The sequence below is a fragment of the Mirounga angustirostris genome, unplaced genomic scaffold, assembly GCF_029215605.1.
Source record: "Mirounga angustirostris isolate CCGP_5_RB_7025 unplaced genomic scaffold, mMirAng1.0.hap1 SCAF_2, whole genome shotgun sequence".
NCBI lineage: Eukaryota > Metazoa > Chordata > Mammalia > Carnivora > Phocidae > Mirounga > Mirounga angustirostris.
Window position 1 is genome coordinate 13,693,434 of NW_026991710.1, and position 24,211 is coordinate 13,717,644.

General features: G+C 44.9%; 1 protein-coding gene and 1 long non-coding RNA gene across 7 annotated transcripts in view; one reads left to right on the forward strand and one right to left on the reverse strand.

Moving 5' to 3' along the window:
- The window catches only part of FAM184B (family with sequence similarity 184 member B), a 141,758-nt gene that overhangs the window by 18,574 nt on the left and 98,973 nt on the right, over positions 1–24,211 (reverse strand). For all 6 annotated transcript variants that reach the window (XR_010409313.1, XR_010409312.1, XR_010409314.1 and 3 more), the window contains exons 8-10: positions 12,490–12,593; positions 4,922–5,051; positions 3,969–4,181 (exon numbers count right to left, since the gene is read on the reverse strand). Coding sequence is in view for 3 of the 6 variants with exons in the window: in XM_064584326.1 (XP_064440396.1) it covers positions 3,969–4,181; positions 4,922–5,051; positions 12,490–12,593 (447 nt within the window). In the remaining 3 variants the exon portion in view is untranslated. The remainder of the gene's footprint in view (positions 1–3,968; positions 4,182–4,921; positions 5,052–12,489; positions 12,594–24,211) is intronic.
- Positions 10,043–13,948, forward strand: LOC135363575 (uncharacterized). Its single transcript, XR_010409315.1, has 3 exons — positions 10,043–10,174; positions 12,561–12,846; positions 13,576–13,948. It is a non-coding gene; the product is annotated as an uncharacterized LOC135363575 (long non-coding RNA).

Genomic DNA, 24,211 nt, shown 5'->3' on the forward strand with positions numbered 1-24,211 from the left:
ATTATCTTCCCATCTGGGTAGATGAGGATTTTAGGTCTCATACACTCTCCCCCTTCCACTCCTCACATATCATTATATTACTTTTTTAATATAGTGAAATATATTCAACATTTTTGTTATTATGAGTACATATACTTCACTCCTGAGCAAAATAGACTATTATGATTAATGCCTACCCATACAACTTTTTGTTTTTCCTTGCATTAATAACTTGCTGCAGTTTTTTAAAGATTTGCTTAGCTTTCTTTGAATATTTGGCTAAGTCTTCCTACAACATCTAAAAGCTTTGTAAAACATTTGTGTGTAAGTGTGTGTGTGTGTGTGAAACACTTTCAGTGCAACTTTCCACATGGCCAAATGGATCAGAGAATCCAACAGTTTTATTTTCCCCTAGAGCTGCTCTTCTGAGACCTCAGTCCTCTTGTTCCAGCCTGGACTGAGCTGTTGTCTCGGCCAGTGGCATAGCTGGACTCCTTCCTTTTCCTTCTCCTTCCCTGGATTCCTCTATCCTAGATCCCTTTTATTCCCGCATCCTTGGCTTGCTCCCTTGTTTGGGTGGGGCGCTCTTCAAGGAACTTCCTAAGGAAAAGCACCTGGAAGACATACCAGTCTGGGTCCAACAGGAGACAGAAACCACACAGTAATTTAAGTAGGAGCTCAATATAAAAAGTTACTGCGCTATGACAGGAGAGTAACTCTAGAGTAACTCTAGAGAACTCCAGGGTGTCCTGAGGCTGGGAGAGAGCACCCAAGACGAGGACAACCTGGAAGGGGGGAACCCTTCCCCAGTTTGGGATCCAGACCTTGTCGGAGAAGGTATGGTGGTAGCTCACTGGTGGAGAAGCTCCCTGGGCTGCCCTGGCCAACGCTGGTCCACAGTTACTGCTCGAGCAGGAACAACCCTCCGCGGTACAGATGAGCCACAGGTGGGTGATGCTCAGAGGCAATGGGGGCGCCCATGCAGGTGTGAGGGCCAGAGCAGACGACGGTATTGGTCTCAGGAGGCTTGCAGGAAACAAATCTCTGGGCTGCAGGCAACGGTGGCCAATGGGCAGGATCCCAGGGAGAGTCAGGGTGAGCCGTGCCGGCCACAGGAAAACAGTCACTGGGTCTGGGCCAGGGTCGTGGGGGGTTGTGGGGTCACTGTGATGTTACTGGGGCAGAGGAGCACCGGATGTCCTCACACAGCCATGTCACTGTTCACCTGCGCAACTGAAGCCAGAAACAAAGCAAAAACACAGCCACCAGAACCCGGAAGAGAAGCAGCCTCTTTCCTCCTACAAGGTGCCTCCAGCTCCCTCTATTGACGAAGCTTAACATTGTGCTCCCTGCGAAGGAGCAATGCTTCAGGAATCTGGGTCATCATTACTGCCCGGCAGGCACGGAAGAGTGACTTGGGAGGTGAGAGGCAGTAAATTGAGAACAGAAGGCAAATTTCCTAATATTTCATATGCCGGTCGATATTTGTATTCAGTTCTTGCACTGAGGAATAGTTGCAGTGGAATTTCTCAGAATTACGCATTGGCTTCCAGTATCATATTGCTGCCCAAGAGGTGTCCCATGACATTCTGATTCAAGTACTTTGTGTCTGGAATCACTTTTCCTCATTGGGAGCTTTTGGAATTTCTTCTGTTTCCTTGGTGTCCTGAAATTTCAAGCTGAGCTTTGGTAGGTGTCTTTCTCATGTAGTAAGGATTTCATTATTTCTTTGAAAATACCCTCCCCTCCATTATCTCTTTCTGGAACTCCCAATTGTTCAATATGAGCCTCCCAGGCATGTCTTTACTCTTCTTGTTCCTTCTCTCCCGCCACCCATTTCACTGTCTTTTTATTTTTGCTTTCTGGAAGGTTTCTTCATTTTTTACATTTCAACTCATTTCCTGATTTTTAGAAATCCTGTGATCATATTTTTTTATCTAAAGAGCTCTTCCTTACGCTAATTGCCCCTCCTTTACAAATAGCATGTTGTTCTTCTTTCATGGATGCAAACATCATCTTTTAATTCTGAGGAGATCAATTCTCATCGAAGCTCTTTTTCTGCTGACTGCATTAGCCATTTCCTCTGAGGCTGTTCTTTCCCTCAGTTATCTTGGATTCCAACTTCCATGTAAGAGGCTTCCATAAAAAGTTTAGTAATCTTTTGCTGCACTTTCATATTGAAGATGGAGCACTGAGGGCTACTTGAAAGGGGGTCCGTTGTGTGCCATGCTCCTCTGGAGGATGACCAGATGGCCAACCCTCAATTTTACTGGAAGCCCACAAATGTGAGAATCTACAGGCCTTTTCTCTAGGATGGTTTAATTTCCCCAGAGAAGGTTCTCCAGTCTCCTATGTAGGGAGTCTAAGTCTAGCTGCTTGCCTTCTGGAGCTGAGCAGGAGAATGCACTTCTGGGGACCAGACAGAGGTGACCGTGGTCCACCGAATAGCTCAGTATACAAATTTTCACCTGAACCTGTTCTCAGACCCAAGCCTCATCCCAGCCTCTGTGAATCATATTTCCAAATTCAGAGTCTCTCTGGCTCAGTTAACCCAGCAATTTCCTCCCAACATCTCTTGTCTTTAAATAAGGGACAGCTAATTGCTTGCCTGTGCTGGCTGAGCTGGGAATCTGAAGTTCTAGGTCAATCATATTCCTCATCTCACTCTTGCCTCCATGATAACTGTTACCTCTAATCCCTGAGCCTTTCTGAGCTCTGCCATGGAATCTGCTTGGTTCTTGTTCTTCTTGCTCTGCAGGCACTTTGGTTCGAGCTTCTCCACTCTGCAAGGCCACATACTATTTCCCCATTTCTGTCCTGTCCTCATGTAGCGTGGCTTAAGGGCAGAGAGGCCTCCTGCCTTATCTGGAATAGGAGTATACTTCTGCTTTGTGTTTTCCTTATTGTTTCCTGGGTGGTTTCCAGTAGGAAAGGATTCAAAAGCCTTTATTCTGCCACCTTAAACCAGAAATCCATTTTTTCCATTTATTCATGGACATCTCAAAGAGGCAGGTATCAATATCCCCAGTGTACAAAAGGGGAAATTAAACTTGCGGCTGTAATTCAGTGAGACCATTTTCTTTCTTTTTTTTTTATTATTTTTTTATTTTTATTTTTTTTATATATTATTTATTTATTTATTTGAGAGAGAGCGAGCATGAGAGGGGGGAGGGTCAGAGGGAGAAGCAGACTCCCCGCCGAGCAGGGAGCCCGATGCGGGACTCGATCCCGGGACTCCAGGATCATGACCTGAGCCGAAGGCAGTCGCTTAACCAACTGAGCCACCCAGGCGCCCCAGTGAGACCATTTTCTAAGCAGCTATCCTGAACTAGGAGGAGATTCAGGGTCCGAACAAACACAGATCGTTCTTGGCCCCAAGCAGGTTCACGTGGTAGATCTGATCATATAAGGAAGTCATTAGTTAGAGCGTGAAGACTACCATGACCAAGGAAGACAGTGTGTTGTCTGTGACAGTCGTAGTGGGAGCCCCAGCTCCTGAGAGAGGAGGAGTGAAGGTCTTCTGGGAATGTAGAAGGTAGGAGATGGATGAAACATGCTCCTGCCGGATTACACGTCGTTGTGCCCCTGACCACCTCATCTCAACTTTCCAAGCTGCGCTGTCTGTTTTCATCTCCCAGGTGAGTCTGACTTCCCAGCATGCATCATGCCTTACACTGCCCAACTCATAAAGAAGGTTGTTCTTATGTTATCAAGGTCACATGCAAATAGGGAGAAGCAGTACTAGAAGCCTAACAGACCTAAGCACGAATCCTTCCTTGGCCACTTATTAGATGTGTGACCCTGAGCAAGTTACTGAATCTCTCTGAGCCTTTTTCCTCATCTGGAAGAAGGGAATGTGATAATAATGACCCCGTAAGATTCCCGTGGGGACTAGAGATCCTGTACAAAAGGCACCCCCTCTAGTGCAACACAGGTGCTTGCATGGCAAATGCTCAGGAAATAGTGGGCTTCATAATTCTCCCCCTTACCTTGAGTTCTTGATTTTTGGCCTTCTCAAGCGTGCACAGGGCCCGCTGGTGGGAGGCCTCGAGCTGGGCTTTCACGGCCTGGTTCTGCTGAATGGTCTCCTGGAGCTCGTGCTGCAGCTTCTCCCTTTCGTGGTCGGAGAGTTGCTTGAGCTCCTGCAGGTCCTCCCTGTAGCTGTTGGCGCACTGCTCCAGAGCCTGCTGCATCTGTGAGACCTGCCCCCCACGGCATCCTGCCCTCAGGCTGCGCCCTCTCCCCTCCCCCTTCCCTTCCTGGGGGGCTTGAAAACAAGTAAGTGCTCTGAACATCTCCTCAACCCAGCCAAGCCTCCTCTATCTGTGGGAACTCTGAGGGGGGAGGGCTGGAAACTTGAAAAACCTGGATGGCCGGTCTTCTGAGGTCTTCTCAGCTAGAGCCATGAATGCCAGGTGAGAGGGGCAGGAGGGTTGGGATGCAAGCCATCCAAGACACATTGAAGAGGGGACCACTAAGTCTTCCCTGACAACCCCATTGAGTATTACACCCACTCCCCATCACCAGACAGCCTCTCAATCCTTTTGACCTTGTTCTGTTTTTTTCTTTTTCCTGAAATCTGATCATCCTCTAATATACTATGTGCTTTACTTATTTCTCATGTCTAGTATTTCGGGTCTGTTCCCACTTCCTCTGCTATAATATAATGTAAGCACTGTAATGCAGGACTTTGCTTTGGTTTGTTCATTGATGTATCCCAAGAAGGTTCCTGGCTCATAGGAGGTGCGCATGAGCCACAGGAAGTATTAAATAAATGAATGAATATATAGAACTAAGAATCCCACCTTGCCCTGACCTGGAATGCCCTCCCCAGCCTGGACACGAATCAGGCCCTGTATGTATTCCAGTGTTGTCTGGAAAGAGGAGGAGGAGGCTGGGTTCCACCCAGCATGAGGGCACCTCCCCACCACGGCTGTCCTACCTGGGCCTGCAATCTGGCCTTCTGGCTTTGCCACTCCTCCTGCAGACGCTGGATTTCAGGTGCCTTCTCCTTCAGCAAAAAGTTCAATGGAGGTTGCAGGTCACCTCCCTCCTTGAGGGGCACTTCAATCCTTTGAAGATAGAGAGGCCAAAATCACAAAAGATCCAGGGCCGGGACCGACATGAGAGGGGAGCTCCCATGGCAGGGAGCGGGGTGAGAAGTGTCTTCCTTGGATTTAAGAAAGTAACCTGACACACAGCTCTAAGTGTTACTGCACCTGGGATACAATCAGGATTCAGCTGGAGCCCAATGGTTTTGGTGGATGCTTAATAAACGACTGGCTGTTAGAATGACTGAGAGCTTGGAGTTACTTATGGGGCCCTTGGGGGCCCTGAAAAAGAGGCCTCTCTGGTCTAATTTCATAACTCTTCCAGCAGATGAAAAAAAAATAATGAAATAATAATGTTTTACTTTAATACAGTACTTGACACTTTTCAAAGCAGGCTCATGCCTTTCTTTGACCGGCTGTCCCAGGAATACACAACAGGATCGCACACAGCCTTTACGGAGATAGCACAAACGAGAAGATGCTGGTTTAAAGCTGCAGTAGTTTCTGTATTCAGGACAGATGCTCATGGAGGCCTTTAGAGGAGACCCTCTCTTACTTAATGCTGAACTTTCGAACCAGCTGAGAAATTCAAAAATAACTGGTTGAGATGGGGATTTTAAGTATTTGCTCCGTGTAGAGATGTAAAAGGATGCCACGCAGTGGGCATCTCTGCAGAGATTGCCGGAACGTCCGTGGCGTTTTCTTCCTATGCTTAACTATTTTTTTTTTTAAGATTTATTTATTTATTTGAGAGAGAGAGAGATTAAGAGCATGTGCGGTGGGGGGAGGGGCAGAGGGAGAAGGAGAGGGAAACTCAAGCTGACTGCACGCTGAGCACGGAGCCCAGGGCAAGGCTCAATCTCACGATGGTGCGATACATCCTGAGCCAAAACCAAGAGTCAGACGCATAACTGTGCCGCCCAGTGCCCCAGTGTATGCTTAACTTTTTACAAAACCATCAAATGGTTTTCTGAGGCGGTTGCACCATGTTGCGCTCCCACCAGCAATGTATGAGAGTTTCAGTTGCTCCACATCATCGCCAACATTTTGTGTTTTTAGTACTCTTAATTTTAGTCTTTCAGAGGGGTAGGAAATGGTATCTCTGTAATTTTAAGTTGCATTTCCCTGTTGACTCTGATGTGAAGTGCGTATTCATGTCCTTATGTGCCATTCATTATTTTTTTGCAAGTGTGTTCAAGCATTTTGTCCATTTAAAACTATATTTGTCTTTTCTATTATTGGTTTATAACAATTCTTTATATACTGTGGATAGAGACTGGATAACTTCTCCCAGACTGTGACTTGTCTATTCATTTTCTTAGTAGTATTTTTTTATAATGTTTTATTTATTTATTCATGAGAGTCAGAGAGAGAGAGAGAGGCAGAGGCAGAGGGAGAAGCAGGCCTCCCACCAAGCAAGGAGCCCGATGCGGGACTCGATCCCAGGACCCCGGGATCATGACCTGAGCTGAAGGCAGACGCTTAACCATCTGAGCCACCCAGGCGCCCCAGTAGTATTTTTTTTTTTAAAGATTTTTATTTATTTTTTGAGAGAGAGAGAGCACATGAGAGGGGGGAGGGTCAGAGGGAGAAGCAGACCCCCTGCCGAGCAGGGAGCCCAATGCGGGACTCGATCCAGGGACTCCAGGATCATGACCTGAGCCGAAGGCAGTCACCCAACCAACTGAGCCACCCAGGCACCCCAGTAATATTTTTTTTAATGAGCAGATATTTTAATTTTGATGAAGACCGATTTATCAACTTTTTTCTTGGATGATTAGTGCTTTCATGTCCTAAAAAATCACTGTTTACCCCCAAATTGCAAAGAGGCTCTGCTATGCTTTATAGTTTTACAGTATATATTTAAGTTAGTTGTTGTACATGGGATGAAGTAAGAGTAGAAATTCATTTTTTTCATATGTTCATACAGTTCCAACACCATTTGTTGAAAAACTTTTCCTATCCCCATTGAATTGCTTGGCACTTCTTTTTTTTTTTTTTTTTTTTTTTTAAGATTTTATTTATTTAACAGAGAGAGACATAGCGAGAGCAGGAACACAAGCAGGGGGGGAAGCCCGATGTGGGACTCGATCCCAGGACCCTGGGATCATGACCTGAGCCAAAGGCAGACGCTTAACGACTGAACCACCCAGGCGCCCTTGCTTGGCACTTCTAACAAAAATGAATCTAACATCTTTGCGTGGGTCTGTTTCTGAACACTCCATTATTTTTCATTGATCGATTTGTCTATCTGCACATTGATACCACATGATCTGTATTATTCTAGCTTCATAATGTCTTGAAATCAGGTAGCCTGAGTCCTCCAACTTTGCTCTTCAAGGTTCTTTTTTTTCTTTTTCTAAGTCCTTTGTTTTTCCACATCAATACTCAAAACAGCTTATTTCTTTCTACAAATAAGGCTGTTAGGATTGTGTTTGGGATTGAACTGAATCCATAGTTCAACTTAGAATAGATTAACATCGTAACAACTTTGAGTATTTCAATCATGATCATTCTGTCTGTAAATAAAGACATTTTTACTCTTTTTTTCTCATTTGTAGCTCTTTTTCTTGCTTTATAGGACAGGCCAGGACAGTGTTAAGTAGTGAGAGCAGAATGTTTGCCTTGTTCCCAATCTTAGGAAGAAAGTGTTCAACATTTCACCAGTAAGTATGTTTGCTGTAGTTTATCATAGATTATCTTTTTCAGGTTGAGAACTTCCTTTCTATTCAAGGATTTTTTTTTTTATCATAAAAGGATGTTAACTTTTTTTGGAATGCTTTTCTGCATCTACTGAGATGATTATTTACTTTTTCTCTTTATTTTTTAAAGTGGTGAATTCACATGAATGCTATTCACATGTTAAACCACCACACATTCCCGGGGAAATCCTACGTGATCATGATGTATTATCCTTTTTATATATCTTTTGATTTGATTTTCAAATATTTTGTGGAGGATTTTGCATTCTTGAGGAATATTCGTTTGTTATTTTCTTTTCTTTTAAATGTCTTCATTGGGTTTTGGTATCAGTTATGCTGATCTCAAAAAACAAATTGAGGGGTATTCTACACTCTTTTTTCTGAAAAAGCTTGTGTAAGATTACTATTATTTCTTCTTTAAAATAGTTGATAAGGGGCGCCTGGGTGGCTCAGTAGGTTAAGCATCCAACTCCCCCAATTTCAGCTCAGGTTATGATCGTAAGGTCCTGGGATGGAGCCCACATCAGGCTCTGCACTCAGCAGGGAGTCTGCTTGGGATTCTCTCTCTCTCTCTCTCTCCCCCTTTGCCCCTCCCCCTGTCATGCTCTCTCTCTCTCTCAAATAAATAAATAAATCTTTGAAAATAACATAATATAGTTGATAAAATTCACTGATGACATCAACTGAGACTGGAGTTCTCCTTTAGAGAATGTTTTGATTAAATATTCATTTTGTCATAGTTATAGATATAATTTTCTGGAACTAATTTTTGGTTTTCTTAATTTTTTATTAGCCTATTTTCTGTTTCATGGAGTTCTGCTCTTATATTCCTTTCTCTTCTTCCTCCTTGGCTCCAACTTACATGCATGTTAGACCATTTGATTTCTTCCCATGTGTCACTGAGGATCTCTCCATTAAATTTTTTTTCCCTTCATTCTCTGGATAAGACAGTTTCTGTTAATCTGTCTTCAAGTGATTATTTTTTCTTCCATGGTCTCCAGTTTGCTATTAAACACACCAATGAGACTTCCATTTTGAATACTGTACTTTACAATTTCAGAATTTCCCTTTGTTTCAAGGTTTTTGTTTCTCTGCTGAATTCCCTATATGTTCACTGATTATAACCGTCTCTCCTTTATGTCCTTGAACATAGCTCTTATAATTGTTCCAAAGTCCTTGTCTGCTAATTCCAACATCAAGGTCATTTGAGGGTTTGTTTCTATTGGCTGATATTCTTTCTTGATTACAGGTCACATTTTTCTGCTTCTTTGCATTCTCATGATGTTTTCATTGTATGATGCATATTGTGGATAATATAATATAATATAGGTGGATAATAGAGAGTCTAGATTATGGTTGATTTTTATTCTGCCAAGCATCTAAACTACAGAAGGCCTTTTCTGATCCTTTCGGGTTTGAGTTTGTCTTTTGTTAGAGCAGGTGCATTTCAATGTTGTCTTCTGTTCTAGGGTATGGCCTTTAGCCTATAGGATGTGTTTCTTACCCATGAAGTGTGACCTCCTTGAGGTCTCCACTGAAGGCCTGTATTGCCTGGGAAGGTTCCTCTATCCTGGGTGAGCTGGGAACGCACCATCTCCCAGCACAGCACGCCCTCTGGGATTTTTCATTTACTCAGCACCACAGCAGCAACACACATCAAGCCCCATGGAGCATCATCTTGTATGTTCTCTCAAGCCCTTGGCCAAGGACCTATGGCAACTCCTCTTACAGATTTCTGTCCTAGGACCATCTCTTCCAGTACTCTACCTTACACATTCCAGCCACTTTAGCAGCCCTCAGCTCTGGTGTCTGCCTTCTCAGCTCAGCTTGACTCTATCTCCTTTTCTTTTTTTTTTTTTAAAGATTTTATTTATTAATTTGAGACACAGAGATAGAGAGAGAGCATGAGCAGGGGGAGAGGCAGAGGCAGAGGGAGAAGCAGGCTCCCCGCTTAGCCAGGAGCCCGATGCGGGGCTCGATCCCAGGATCCTGGGATCATGACCTGAGCCGAAGGCAGACGCTTAACCATCTGAGCCACCCAGGCACCCCTATTTCCTTTTCTGCAGTGGGCAGCTTCCCCCAGGCAGAAAAGCGGGGGCAAGTGTGGGTGATGGTGGGATTCGACTCATGTTTCCCTTCTCGAGAACACAGTCCTCTGCATGTTGCCCCATTACTCAAGAGTGCATTCATATGTTTTGTCTGGTTTTATAGCTGTTTACAGAAAGAGGAACTCGAGCCAGACTGGAAGCACATTGCTGGAAGTGCAAGCTTCAGTTCTTATTACTGACTATTAAAGGATCAAGTGACACTGGAAAGGTGGAAGACCTGTGGCTCTCCATTTTGCACAACTCAGCTGCCCTAAATTGAGATGTAGCTAAAACTGTGATTCTGGCGTCAAAGACACTCATCCAGTCCTACCATATACTAGCAGTGTAACCTTGGGTAAGTTACTTGATCTCCCTGTTCCTCTGTTTTCTCCATCTTTAAAGCGAGGCACTTCAATAATAGTATCTGCGTATTGAAGATTAAATGGACTAATCGTTTTAATGTTCTTATCACACTTCAGCATTCAATAAATATTTATTATTATTTTCATCACTATCATTACTCCCTGGAACACCACTAATGGGATTTCTCTCTCTGACCCCATTCTACTGCCTCAAATTTCCTCACCTCTTCCTAAGCAGCCAATTTCATCCTGCCACCCATCACTAAGCAGCTGACTTTCCTAATGTCCCCCATCCCTGCCCATTAAAGCTGATCTTAACCTGCTCTTCTGAAGTTGGCCTTGAACACATGGAAAAGCCACATCCCTTTTTAGAGCCACCATGCCAAAAAGTCCAGTGTCCTGACCAGCATTCCCCAGGAGGCTAACCACTAAATATGCAACCCTGCCCCCAAAGAGCCACTGCATTTGTTCTCTTCTACAACTACTGACCTTAGAACTCAGGCAACCTTTCTAGTCCTTCCCTGTCACTGCTTAGCTCTTCTATTCACACCAAAACCCCTGTGGGAGTGACCTCCAGAGCCCCTCCCTTTTTGCTTCTGTAGTTGAGGACAACCCCTTACTGATACAGCCACTGCGGGAGAAAAAGACAAGGCTGTTGTGATCTCCACCTGCCGTTGGTCTGCCCAGCATCCTCTCCCTGGGAAAACTTTTCCTTTTTCCATGTGATTCTTTTTAGTCCACAGAGTTCAGGTGCAGCTCACTCTGCCCTCATCCTCAGACGGGCCCAGGGGAGGATGTGTCACAAATGCTGGCCAGTCAGAGCACTCCATCTTTGTGGCCGGAGTGATTGGCTCAGGGATTGACATGTGACCCAAGCTGGGCACCTTAGAGAAATTTCTGTCATAATTTCAGGAAAAAGACTCTCTCTTTCTCTCTGGAAATGTGAGTTATAAACAGGACAAGGTTTGTGGCTGCCAGTAGTAAGGATTTAACCTGGAGACCTGACTCCAGAGTCTGTCCTCCTTCACTGCTGTTTTTATGTGCCTCATAGATCCTGAGGCAAAATCTTGAGGATTCGGTGGAAGTATTAGTAGCTGGGAGTTCACTGGGCTGTAGGCTGTGGTCTGGTTTAGGGGTATATACCCTGCTTCCCCAAGGCTGTGATCTGAATGTTTATGCCCCCCTCCCCCAATTCATATGTTGAAACCTATTGCTCAATGTAATGATATTAGGAGATGGGGCTGTGGTGATTAGGCCATGAGGGTGGAGTCCTCGTGGTAAGATTAGTGCCCTTACAACAAGAGACATGAAAGAGACCTCTCCCCTACCACCCTTTCTCTTTCCCACCCCCCAACCCCCCTTGCCATGTGCGGACACAGAAAGAGGATGGCCATCTGAAAGCCAGGAGCAGAGTTCTCACCAGGAAATTGAGTGGACCAGCACCTTGTCCTTGGACTTCCCAGCCTCCAGAACTAGGAGAAACAAATTTCTGTTGTTTAGGCCACACAATCTGTGGTATTTTGTTACAGCAGCCAGAGCTGACTACAGGACATGTGGACAGCATATTCTTCTCTGTCCAGTGGTAATTTTGGTCAAGTGACTTGCTTTGGCCAATAGAATATGACTAGAAATGAGAGGATGCAGTTCTGAGTGTAGGCTTTAAGAGTCACTGCATATTTTCATCAGCTCTTTTGAGAGTCTTCTCTTTACCATGACAACAACATGCTCTAGATAGGGGCTAATATCTCAGTCTCAGTCCCAGAATGAGCAAGCATATGGACAGGACTCGAACTTTACCCACAGTTTGGTGGGCAATAACACCTGACCCTCAGGCAGGAGCCAAGATACAGGTAGCTGACCTAGGAGTTAAGAATCGCTGATATTTTGGGAATGTTTATTACAGCAGCAAAAGCTGACTAATATAGATGACAGAGATGGGGCATCTCCCATCAGTGACAAAGCTCCCCCATTTCCCCTAGTTAAAGAAAACTTAGAAGAGATCTGGGGCCAGTCCAGGCCTGAGTTTTGGGCAGGTTTACTAACCTCTTTGAGTTTCAGTTCTTAATCTATAAAATGCCTCTTCTAGGTTGATGTAACAATGGAATAAGATAAGTTGCATTAAGCCCACAGCTGTACTGAGAACATACAAAACACATCTGTTCCCTTCCTAAGTGTGATGCAAGGGGCAGTGATAAACACTTGATGAATGAATGAATGAATGAATGAATGAATGAATGAATGAATGAATCCTTCCAGATCTGAGTCCTCATGCACTGGAGTGCTTGCAAGGCTGCATGTCCTCCTGTACCTTTCTTCTTCATCACTGCTGGTTCCTTCCTCAGCTGCTAACTTATCCTGATACTCTTCTCCTCTGGGCAGGTTCTGAGGTTCATTCAGCTTCAAGCATGGATCCTAAGGCAAAAACAGTTGCAAGGTGAGACTGAGTACACTTCCCTGATTCAACCCAGGCTTATCAAACCAGAGAGCAGAGGAGAAAGAGTCCCCAGCGATCCACAACTGGTGCACAGTCCACAGGCCTGGCATGATAAGGCCTGGGACGATTCAACGTCTAGTACAGTGCCTGGCTTAGGAGCCCGTATCCCTGTATCCTGTCTTCCATTGACCAAGCACTTCACACAGCTGATGAAACTCAAGCACAGAGATGGTAGGTAACCTGTCCAGGGTCCCACCATCAGTGAGTGGTGGAAATGGGACATGCAATCAGGCGGTCTGACCCTGGGGTTGCTATGAGGATCAGAGAACACTGCTAGCAACAGCTACTGGTCCGTGTGAACAACTGCTATTATTACGATGCCCATTTTAAGATGGCAGCCTGTGACATCTCAGGACATAGGATCAGAAAACATGGAACCTACTGAATGACCATACGTGTTGAGAAGCGGGGTGTGGTAGGAGGAGAATATGGAAACCATGAGTGAACACTGAGGCTAGGAGTTTTCTATGAATTGAATTTGTTCATGTTATCATTCTCCCCTTTCCACAGAGACAAAAGGTGAAAAAGACATTCTTCTTTTGATTTGTCTACGTGTTACAGTAACCATTGTCTATGGAACACACTATAATAAGACAGGCTAGGAACAGATGTCTTCACTGGCAAATCTCATTAAATAATGATAAATTGCAGCCTGGAGTTTCCACTAAGTAGTTGCATGGCCTTGAGCCAGTCTCTTCCCTTTTCTGGCCCAGAACTTCATCAACTGTAAAACAAAGGGGTTGGTTACATCTGTGGTTTTCAACGTGTTCTCCAGAGACCTTGGGACATGTCCCTGGGGCCCACAGAGTTCAGAAGGGGCAGAGCTGAGGCTGGAGGATGGGGCATGGGGCTCCCATTCCCTCTCAACCTGGCATGAAATTGTTTTGGTTGCCCTTCCAGGTACTATACTGTCTATTAAAGGTCACCAACGTCAAGGCCAATGATGACTTCCGTGTTGCCAAATCCAGTGGTCACTCCTTGGGCTTTAGCTAACTGAGCCTCCCTACAGGACTGGAAATATCTGGTCACTCCCTCCTGCATGCAGTCTTCTCTCCTGGGTTTCCTCCTCCCTCACCAGCTGCCCCTTCTTAGTCTCTTCTGCTCAAACCACCTGCTCTTCTGCCCCACACTTTAGTCCTTGGACTTCTCTCTCTCACTCTCCATCTCTCTCTCACTAGCGTCTCATATAGTTCTATGAATACTGATGACAAACAAATTTAATCTATTTTCAAGCTTTACTCTGAAGTCTGGACTTGAATATCCAACTGTCCTCCAGATATCACTTGGGTGCTTAATAAGCTTCTCAAACTGCAACATGTCCAGATCTGGACTCTTGGTCTCACCCTCCCCAAACAACAAGCATGCACCTGCCCCAGGGCCTTTGCACTGGCAGTTCCACTGCCTGCAATGCTCTTCATTGTAATATTTGCATGCCTTGCTTCCTCACTTCACTCACCACAACCGAGAGACCTTCCTTGACTTAAATCCTGGGCTCTGGTACCAGACACCTATGTTTAAATCCCAGTTCTTCTTGGGCGCCTGGGTGGCTCAGTCGGTTAAGCGACTGCCTTCGGCTCAGGTCATGATCCTGGAGTCCCGGGATCGAGTCCCGCATCAGGCTCCCTGCTCAGCGGGGAGTCTGTTTCTCCCTCTGACCCTCCCCCCTCTCGTGCTCTCTCTTTCTCATTCTCTCAAATAAATAAAAAAAATCTTAAAAAAAAAAATCCCAGTTCTTCTTCTTCTTAAGGATGTAACTTTGGGAAAATTAGGCTGTCGTGGATTAAATAAACCAATAAATATAAAGTCTTTGAAATAGTATTAGCTACACAGTGACTACTCAAATTAATATTGCCCAGGATTATTGTTCTCTGATCACTTTCTCTAAAATACCAGCCCTCTCTCCTTCTCCCACCTTGCTCTATGTCTTCCTCAAAATACAGATTGTGGCCTAATGTCAATTACGTGTCTCCTCTTTCACTGTTTCCCTCCCTGGAAGGTAAGCTGCATGGGGGCAGGGATTCTACTCTGTTCCTTGCTGTTTCCCTGGTTCCTAGAAACAGTGTGTGGCACATGGAGGACACTCAGTAAACAACACATGAACAAACCCAAACAAATCTCTCAGAGAGCAGGGAGGCCCTTTTCTCCCACACTCACCTCACGCTCCCACTACATCCCATGGCCCAGAGTTGGGTGTTTCCCAGCTCTGCTCAGGTGCCGTTTGTGCCTTGATGAGTCTTAAGTTCCAAGTTCTGTTTGAGTCATTTGTGTTGTCTCTAAATGTAGCAGATACCATGTGATGCTAGAGCCCTCGCTTCCAGAGACAGGGTGGAGATGACATTCAGAAAGTCATCGCCCATCTTGCCCGGGAGGGCCCATGGAAGGGTGCCCAGAGGTGATGGCCCATCAGAGAGTAAGAGTTCCCTCTGCCTCCCACACCCCTCCTATTAAAGCCCTCCTCTTCCCTTCTGGAGCGATGTGTCCTGGGTCAACTTAGCTAAGCCAGAACTACCTTTTCCAGGCTTTCCTTCCCTGCATAATTCTGGACCATGTGACTTTGTGTAAGATCTGGAAGATGGGTGTGCCTTTTTCTTCTCCCGCTTGGATGCTTGCTGCAGGACATCAGGTGCTGTGGCAGCTCATGCGCTTCATCGCCCATCTGCTGGCTCACCTGGTTGGTCTGGGTTGCCTAGGGCTCTCAGCTCCTCCATCTCCCGCTGGACCCTCCATAGGCTTCTCCATTTCCTGGGCCCAGGGCATGTTTAGCTCTATGAGGAAGGATGCTGGATTCTCCTACAGGTCACCTAAATCCTTGGGGCTGGAGGCTCATCGGCTTCAGAAACCAATACCATTCAAGCTCAGCCTCATGGGCTACATTCGTCCTTGGTCTTCCCCATTCCACATCCGTCCTTCTTTGCTTCTGACTGCCCACCCAGGTGTAGGCCCACCGTAGGCCTGACACTGGACGGGGATGCAACAGTTGAATATAGAGTGTTTACCTGACTCCCACAATGATGCCATGTTTTTCTAAAATGAGTCCCGTTTTCTGTATCATTTTTAGTAGTCTGTTTCTCTGACCAAACCCTGTTTCATGCACTCTTTAATCTCTAGATCCTACTAATCCTTCAAAGCCCTACTCAACTGCCACTTCCTCCATGAAGCCTTCACAACTCTTCTGTTGCAATTATACTCTCTGCTCTTAAAGGTCCCATAACAATTATTTTTTTGCTACTGTAATTTGCTCACAAATATTTTTTGGCATTTACTATATGCCAGGCACTGTTCCAGAGACTCAGCAATCAATAAAACAGATGAAAGTTTTTTTCTGCTTTGTATTAGTCATTAGTCATTAGTCTCTTTCTCCCTTTCTGGAAGGTAAAAGTAATCCCAGGTATGGTTTTTAAAATGTTATAAATCCTCCAGCAGTTGGGCGCCTGGGTGGCTCAGTTGGTTAAGCGACTGCCTTCGGCTCAGGTCATGATACTGGAGTCCCTGGATCGAGTCCCGCATCGGGCTCCCTGCTCGGCAGGGAGCCTGCTTCTGCCTCTGACCCTCCCCCCTCTCATGTGCTCTCTCTCTCATTCTCTCTGTCTCAAATAAATAAATAAAATCTTTAAAAAAATAAAAAATAAATAAAATAAAAAAAAATAAATCCTCCAGCAGTAATTCAGATCAGGCTGCACGGTCATTTTCCTTTGCCTGAATCCTTTCTCTTTAGTGTGTATAACTGGGTACTAAAATCCAGCCGGCTGACATGCTATTCATTGCAGGGCCCAGTGAGTTTGGTTCATTGCTGTGTACTTTCAAAAATGATGTCATTGACCAGCTTGCAATCTCCATGTGGACCGTAAGCTAAAAGGCCCACCTTTGCCTCCCACTTTCAGGTATCTGGGGCATTCAAAATATCTTGGATAACTCCCAATTCCTATAAAGCCCAGAAGTAGATATCACAGTCTAAGCAAAACAGCTTTGTGAGACACCTGTTATAAATACACGTTCCGGATAATCCAGGGAAAATGGCACGGTGAATGCGGAACAACAGCAACGAATCAAAATAGCATAATAAATACTACAATATAAATACATATGTAATTATTAAAATTAATTGGTCCAGGTTTCTAAAGGGAAATCAGAGGTTATAAAGAAGTATTGGTAAATAGAAAGCACAAAATATGTTGGCAAAACAACCCTAAGGGTATCAGTAATCATGACAAACATGATCTGGCTAAGTTCAACACATTATTTATCCTGATAAAAGGAATCATTCACTAAAACTAATAATGAACCTGTAGGCATCTAACAATAAAGCCCAAAAACTAGGCAAAATGTTCAGAACTGTAAGGAGAAATGGGTAAATTTACAACTGTAATGGAGAATTTAATAGCCACCTCTCAGAACTGATATATTAAGTAAACAAAATGAGCTAAGATGTAGAAGATTTGAACAAGATACATCACTAATGATGTATTGTATGGTGACCAACATAACACAATAAAATAAAATAAAATTTAAAAAATAAAAATAAAAATAAATAAGCTAAACCTAACAACTAAAAAATAAATACTAATCAGTGCTAACATTTATATGGTGCTAAGTGTTCCCAGGCCCTCAACTCTATGAGATGGGCAGTATCATACCATTTTAAAGGGGACAAAACTGAGGCAGGAGAAGATATGCAAGTTCTCTAAGATTATACGATGAATGTATCACAAAGCTGTAATTCAAATATACAGTCGACCCCTGCACAACATAGATCTGAACTGCGAGGGTCAACTTATCTGTGGATTTTTTTCTCAGTAAATACAGTACAGTATTATAAATGTATTTTCTCTTCCTTATGATTTTTAAAATATTTTCTTTTCTCTAGCTTACTTTAAAATATGTGTTAATTGACTATGTTATCGGTAAAGCTTCTTGGTCAACAGTAGGTCATTAGTAGTTAAGTTTTTGGGGAGTCAAAAGTTACATGTAGATTTTTAATTATGCAGGGAGTTCGTACCCCTAATACTAGCATTGTCCAAAGGTCAATTATATACTTAAATGACCAAACTGAGAATATAGGTTTTTTTCTATCACACAGGGAACATTTGAAAATGGCCCCACAGGGGTGCCTGGGTGGCTCAGTCAGTTAAACATCTGACTTCATTCAGGTCATGATCTTGGATCATAGTTGTTGGGCTCCCAGCTCAGCAAGCAGTCTGCTTGTCCCTCTCCCTCTGCTCCTCCCCCTGCTCATGCTCATGCTCTCTCTCTTTCTCAAATAAATAAATAAAAATCTTAAAAAGAAAATGACCCCACAGAAGTCTACAAGTAAATCTCACCACCGTTCCAGATGTTGACATTCTACAGATGATGTGACTGATGATGACAATGCAATAAAATTAGAAAGCAAAAAGAAAGTAGGTTTAAAAAAGTAAACTCTGGGATACAGCTAAAGACATACACTTAGAGGGAAATTCACAGCCTTCACTGTATTTATTAGAAAACATTCAAGAAGTTAGAAAAAGCATAAGAGAATAAACCCCAAGTAAGCAGAAGGAAAGAGATACAAAAGACAAAATTAATGACATAGAAAAGAAGAGATCCGCACAACGCATCTGAAAGCTGGCTTTTTGAAAAGACACATGGAGCCTGATCAAGGAAAAGAGGAGAAGGAACTTGAAGCAATATGAATAATGGACAAATAGCTCACGAAAGTTATCATAGAGAGGAAAAAGAATTTCAAATGTACTCTGAGCCACTGTGAGGGCCGTGAAAGGAAACGCGCAGGATGTAATTTCTGGGCCACCTTATCAACAACTGATACATTTAAAGGCATCCTGGGCAGGAGTCCAGAAACAGGAGAGGGTGGAAGACGCTATAAAAAACTGATGATGCACCGGGATGACTACATCGGCTCCCAGCTGCATCCCATTTTTCTATTTCCATACATTGACGGATGGGTGCCCAGGACTCTGTAAGGTGGGCAGGAAAGACACTACCGTCCTTGGGTTACAGATGAGATGTGAGATCAGAGAAGTAGTCCAGCGACTTGCTTCAGGTCACATGGCCACTGGAGGGTGGCATGAGGACTGGACCCCTGGGTTGTCCCGCTGCCTGCCCTGTGATTCCATGTGACCACAGTGGTACTCGCCACCGCCATGTTGGCAAGATCCCCAGATGCCAGCATCGGGACTTAACTGGGCGTGAGTTTAAACCATGTTGTACAAACGTGCTGTAAGAAATATCTGTGAGACAGACAAGATCAACCCGAGAGACGAAGGTTGTTTTCCTAATCAACAGGGAGGCGAACTAAGGAATCCTTTCTGTCTATTCACTTTTTTTCCATCCCCCAGGACCAGAGACAGGGGCATTCTTTCTAAAAAAAAGGTGAATCCTCCTCTCCCTCCACAAGTAATTGGAAAGGACCCCAGTGTTCTTCTAAATCATCCTCTAGCCAAGACTAATTTTTGAAGGATTCCTAATCTAACCTTTGACTACTAGGACTCAAAATGGTACCCTTAATGAATTCCATTCATTCAATTGTCACATCATGTATCAGTTGTGTACAAGATGGTGCTAAACATCTGCCACATACAGGTGTATTAGGTGCTGGAAGGATAAAGATTAAGAACACCTAGTTCTTTTTTTTTTTTTTAATTTTATTTATTTATTTGGCAGAGAGAGACACAGCGAGAGAGGGAACACAAGCAAGGGGAGTGGGAGAGGGAGAAGCAGGCTTCTCACGGAGCAGGGAACCCAATGTGGGGCTCGATCCCAAGACCCTGGGATCATGACCTGAGCCGAAGGCAGACGCTTAAGGACTGAGCGACCCAGGCGCCCCAAGAGCACATAGCTCTTGATTTCAGCAAACTTATGGTTCAGCAGGGGGACCAACAGACCATATAAATGTCAAAAATATTTCCCTCCTCTCTCCCCCTACCTGTGTACCCGGCATTTGAGATCAAAGTATATCATTCAAGAGGCACCAGGGTGCCATCGGAATATTTCACAAATGGACATGAACTTGGAGATCAACAGTTGGCTGAACGAGTGCTTTCAAGCTCACTAATACTCATGTCAATGGCACACTCTTCTCTGACCTTCAAATGGAACAGATTCTCCAGCTGCCCCTTCCCTGGTTATCTGCTTGGGATCTCAGTGAGTTCCTCCCAGGAATGACCCTGAGCCACTCCTGGTGTATTCGGAGTTATCCGTCCCTCATTCACACTCCTGCTTGCTCTGGTTCCGCCCACCACTCTCTGTCCAGGGCCAAAGTGGCCTGGGCATAAAGTGTGCACAGAAAAACAAATAGTTCTGTGGGCGCCTGGGTGGCTCAGTTGGTTAAGCGACTGCCTTTGGCTCAGGTCATGATCCTGGAGTCCCGGGATCGAGTCCCGCATCGGGCTCCCTGCTCAGCAGAGAGTCTGCTTCTCCCTCTGACCCTCCTCCCTCTCATGCTCTCTGTCTCTCATTCTCTCTCTCGCAAAAAAAAAAAAAAAAAAATCTTAAAAAAAAAAAAAAGAAAAACAAATAATTCTGTTCTCCTCCAACCGTCCATCACCAAAGCCTCCTCCCAACTTCTCCCAAGCAAAGAGCTGGCTGGTTATTTTAAACCTGCGTTCACTTTAGGTCTTCATCTTTCATCTCCCAGCCCATTAACCTCTTCTGGATTGTTTCTATTTTAAGGGAACACCCACGCCCAGAAAATCTCCTGGAAGGGAATATTCAAAGTCATTCTCAAGTTCAGTTGACAATCCTTCAAAGGTAGCATTATGTACATCTTAAAATAGAACACCTAATGCAATGGGGTTTTGTAGAAATGATTACAGGGGATTGTCATAGATACTATAAAGTCATCTTACATTTATAGATTCTTGAACAGTTTTGAAAAGTGCCTTCATATATGTTCTTCCGTTCATTACCACAGGTCTCTGGGTGTGGAGCCAAGTAGGGATTATCACTGCCATTTTACTAAAGAGAAGCAGTATGGCGTCATGGTTTGGAGCATGGGCCTCAGTTTCTCTACCTGTAAAATGAGGTCTGTCAGGGTTGTTGTGGGGCTCTGTACATTGTTCTTGGCACACAGTCAGGGCCTGGTCTGTGTCTGCTACTCACAGTAATGAGGAAACTGGTCTCAACTTTTGGGACTTGCCTGAGGTCCCCCAAACAGGTCTGGGGGAAAGCTGGGGTGGAATCCGTGCCCTAATCCTCCGACCGGAGCTGTTGCCAGCCCTATGCTGTCTTCCCAGGTTCAGCAAATCTCAGCTCGATTCTCAGCCAAGAATCTCTCCACAGAGTCAGTCTTCAGGGCAGCCTGCCTTGTTCCAGGTCAGACAGAAGCAGACCCCTCTACTCACACCACACAGAGGGCTCACCACAGTTGTTCGAGGGCTTGGTGGTTGTCTGTCTGCCCACCCCCAAGATAGCTGACACCCTTGGATTCCTATGATCCACCGGGTATGCCACATGGTGCCAGCCTGCCCTGCAAAGTGCACGGGGCCCCCTGTGAGCTGGGGACCCTTCCCAGGCGGGGGAGAGCTTCAGGGCGCCCCTTGTCTCCCTTCCTCCAGGCCTCGGGGATTTTACCTTGGGACTTTTCACTGCGCTCCTTCCCCCTGCCTAGTCCCTCCCTGGGGAAGTCACCTTCAACTTTCAGGGTCCAGGCAGATGGCAGCAGATGTCACCGCTCTGTGGAAGCTTCCTGGACTCCCCTGGGCAGACACCTGCCTCTCTCATCTTGGCTGCAAAGAATCTTCCTGCCATTATTACAGTGACTATCGTACCAAGTGATTATTTGAGTAAATACTTATTTCTCCCGCTAGAAATGGAACTCTTCAAGGACCGAGACTGGGCTTTATTGACCCCAGCATCCATCCACCATAGCCTGCATAGACACCATGCATAAATATTTGGTGAGGCAAAAAGACCTGAATAAGAACAATCACCAACGACTCTTTTTTCTTCTGGAAAGAGGTACAGGCATGAGCATCTATGGAAACTTCAACCTTTTTTTACCTCAGCTCACTGTGACCCAGGCACCAAAGGAGCCTTCCAGAAAAAAAGTTTCCCTTCAGAGTTACCAAGACTGATGTGGTTTTCTGAAAACCAATGAAAAAAACTATGTATCTAAGAGAATCAAAGAGACTTGCCATGAGAGATCAGGACAAAAGGTTCAGCAAAGTCCCAGCTAACTGTGCCTGGGACAGTGCCACACCCAGGCTTGGCAACCCTCTCTCTATGTTCTGGGAGTGGAGTGAAAACAGCTCGGCTCTCAAGTGACATTATTATTTATATCTCTCTTGACTCACTGCAGTGCTTTGGCAGAAGAGCCAATGGCCTAAACCAAAACTCCCAAGTCTTGAACAAACTTAAATTTTATGGGCCCTTGTAGGTCCGTCCGCGTGGAGGGCCTGCTCTGTCTGCGCCACAGGGGGCCGCTCACACAGCCTCTCCACCAGCCTGAGAAACTCGCTAGGACTTTGTATCTCTAGGACCTAAGCCAAGCTTCGACTCGCTCGGCTGGCATATAGTCGGCTTGCCAAAAACATTTGAACTAAATTCCAAATTTTCTCTGATGGGTCATATTGCGGAAGTTTTATAATGCACCACGTTGGCCAGGTTGTGGGGAAACAGTCACACATGCTGCCGTTGGGAGTGTGCACTGGGACGTCACCGGTGGAAGGCAATGCGGCATGACTATCAAAGTTAGAGACGCACGTGCCGCTGGACCCGGAAAATTCTACAATCACGAGTTAGCACCCACCGAGCATTTGCACATGCTTTCTTTCTTTCTTTTTTTTTTTTTAAAGATTTTATTTATTTTTTTGACAGAGAGAGACACAGCGAGAAGCGGAACACAAGCAGGGGGAGTGGGGGAGGGAGAAGCAGGCTCCCCGCAGAGCAGGGAGCCCGATGCGGGACTCGATCCCAGGACCCTGGGATCATGACCTGAGCTGAAGGCAGTCGCTTAACCAACTGAGCCACCCAGGCGCCCTGCACATGCTTTCTGACACTGTACGTATATTAATTCATTTCGGCCTCACAAAAGCCCTCTGAGGTAGGTGATTTCATTGCCCCAGTTTTACAGATGAGGAGGCTCAAGCAAAGAGACTTTAAATCATTTGCCCAAGATTGTCCAGCCAGTAAGAGCCCAGGGGTCTGTTTGGGGCGGGCGGGGTGGGGGGGCTTGCCTAACTATACTACACTATATCCGCCTACAGAGCTATCCACTGAAGGAGCATTTGTAATGGAGAAAACCAACCTAAATATCTATCATAAGGGCAAGAGTAAATATATTACAGTTTTTTGTACAGGGGATACTGGGTAGTTGTTCTTTCAAACAAATGAGGTTGATGTGGACGTGTACTGATGTGTTGCAACCTCCAAGCTATGGAAATTTAAGGTAGAAAAAGTAGAGCACAGGCCAGTATGCTACCATTTGTAGAAAAAAAAATATATTCATAATTATGTTTGCATATGCATGGTATATAGCTCTGAGCAGATATACAAGAAGAGATAAAATACAACAAAACCAGACAGGGAACTAGGGAGAGGAGGGAGGCTTTTCACCGTATGCCTTTATATACCTTTAAATTCTGTGCCGCATATATGGATTAATTATTTGAAAAGAAAACAATTTAAGAGAACAAACTATACCTGCAGAGCACATAATAGTTGCCTAATTAGGAAACACAGCAGCACCAGATGTTTAATTCTATTACTAAATGTTCACTTGGTTTTAAAGCTGTCGGTTTATGAATGCTTCTCTCCTCCAGCATCTAGCTCAGAGGCTGGCCCATCCTAGGTATTCCACAAATGACTGTGGAATGAATAAATAACGTGCATGTAGAGTTGAATCAAATGGAACTGATGTTCCCTGAGGTTCCATGTGCAATTCACACACACCCTAGGAGGGGTGTGTACCACTCTCTAGAAACCGGGCTCATGAGGGACAATGTTCTAGACCAAGGAGGGCGGGAGGAGAGCCAAGTTTCATGGTGAACCAACCTATGGTTGTCAACATGCACTTGTATTTTGAACTTCCTCAGGATTTTTAATTACATCAGAGGTTTTCAATTGGGGATAATTTTGTCCCCAGGAGACATTGGACAACATCTGGAGACATTTTTGGCTGGGACATTTTTATTGGGGAGATGCTACTAGCATTTGGTGGGTAGAGGCTGGGGACGAGACAGAGAAAGCCTGAGCCACCATAACAGCTCCGACCCTTGTTCATCTGCCCCGGGACATACCTAGAACTTCTAGGTGTGTGTATTCTCCCCTGAAAACCCAGCCGATGCACAATGTTCCTGAGCTGATCAACTTTATTTTCACTGGATCTCATTACTCAAGAGCCCAGCCAACTCTGTCCCATCTCCCTGCCACAGTCACTGTGAGGAGCTGAGAAATAGTTGAATATTTGAGAAAGAATCTTTCCAGAAAATGCCATCGGGTGCTGGTGGAAAGTTCAGCTGTCTTCGGGGCCAGGAGCTCTTCCAGCGGAATGCTAGCTCATGAGGCTGGTTCTTCAGAAACTGAGGGAGGATGAAAATATCTG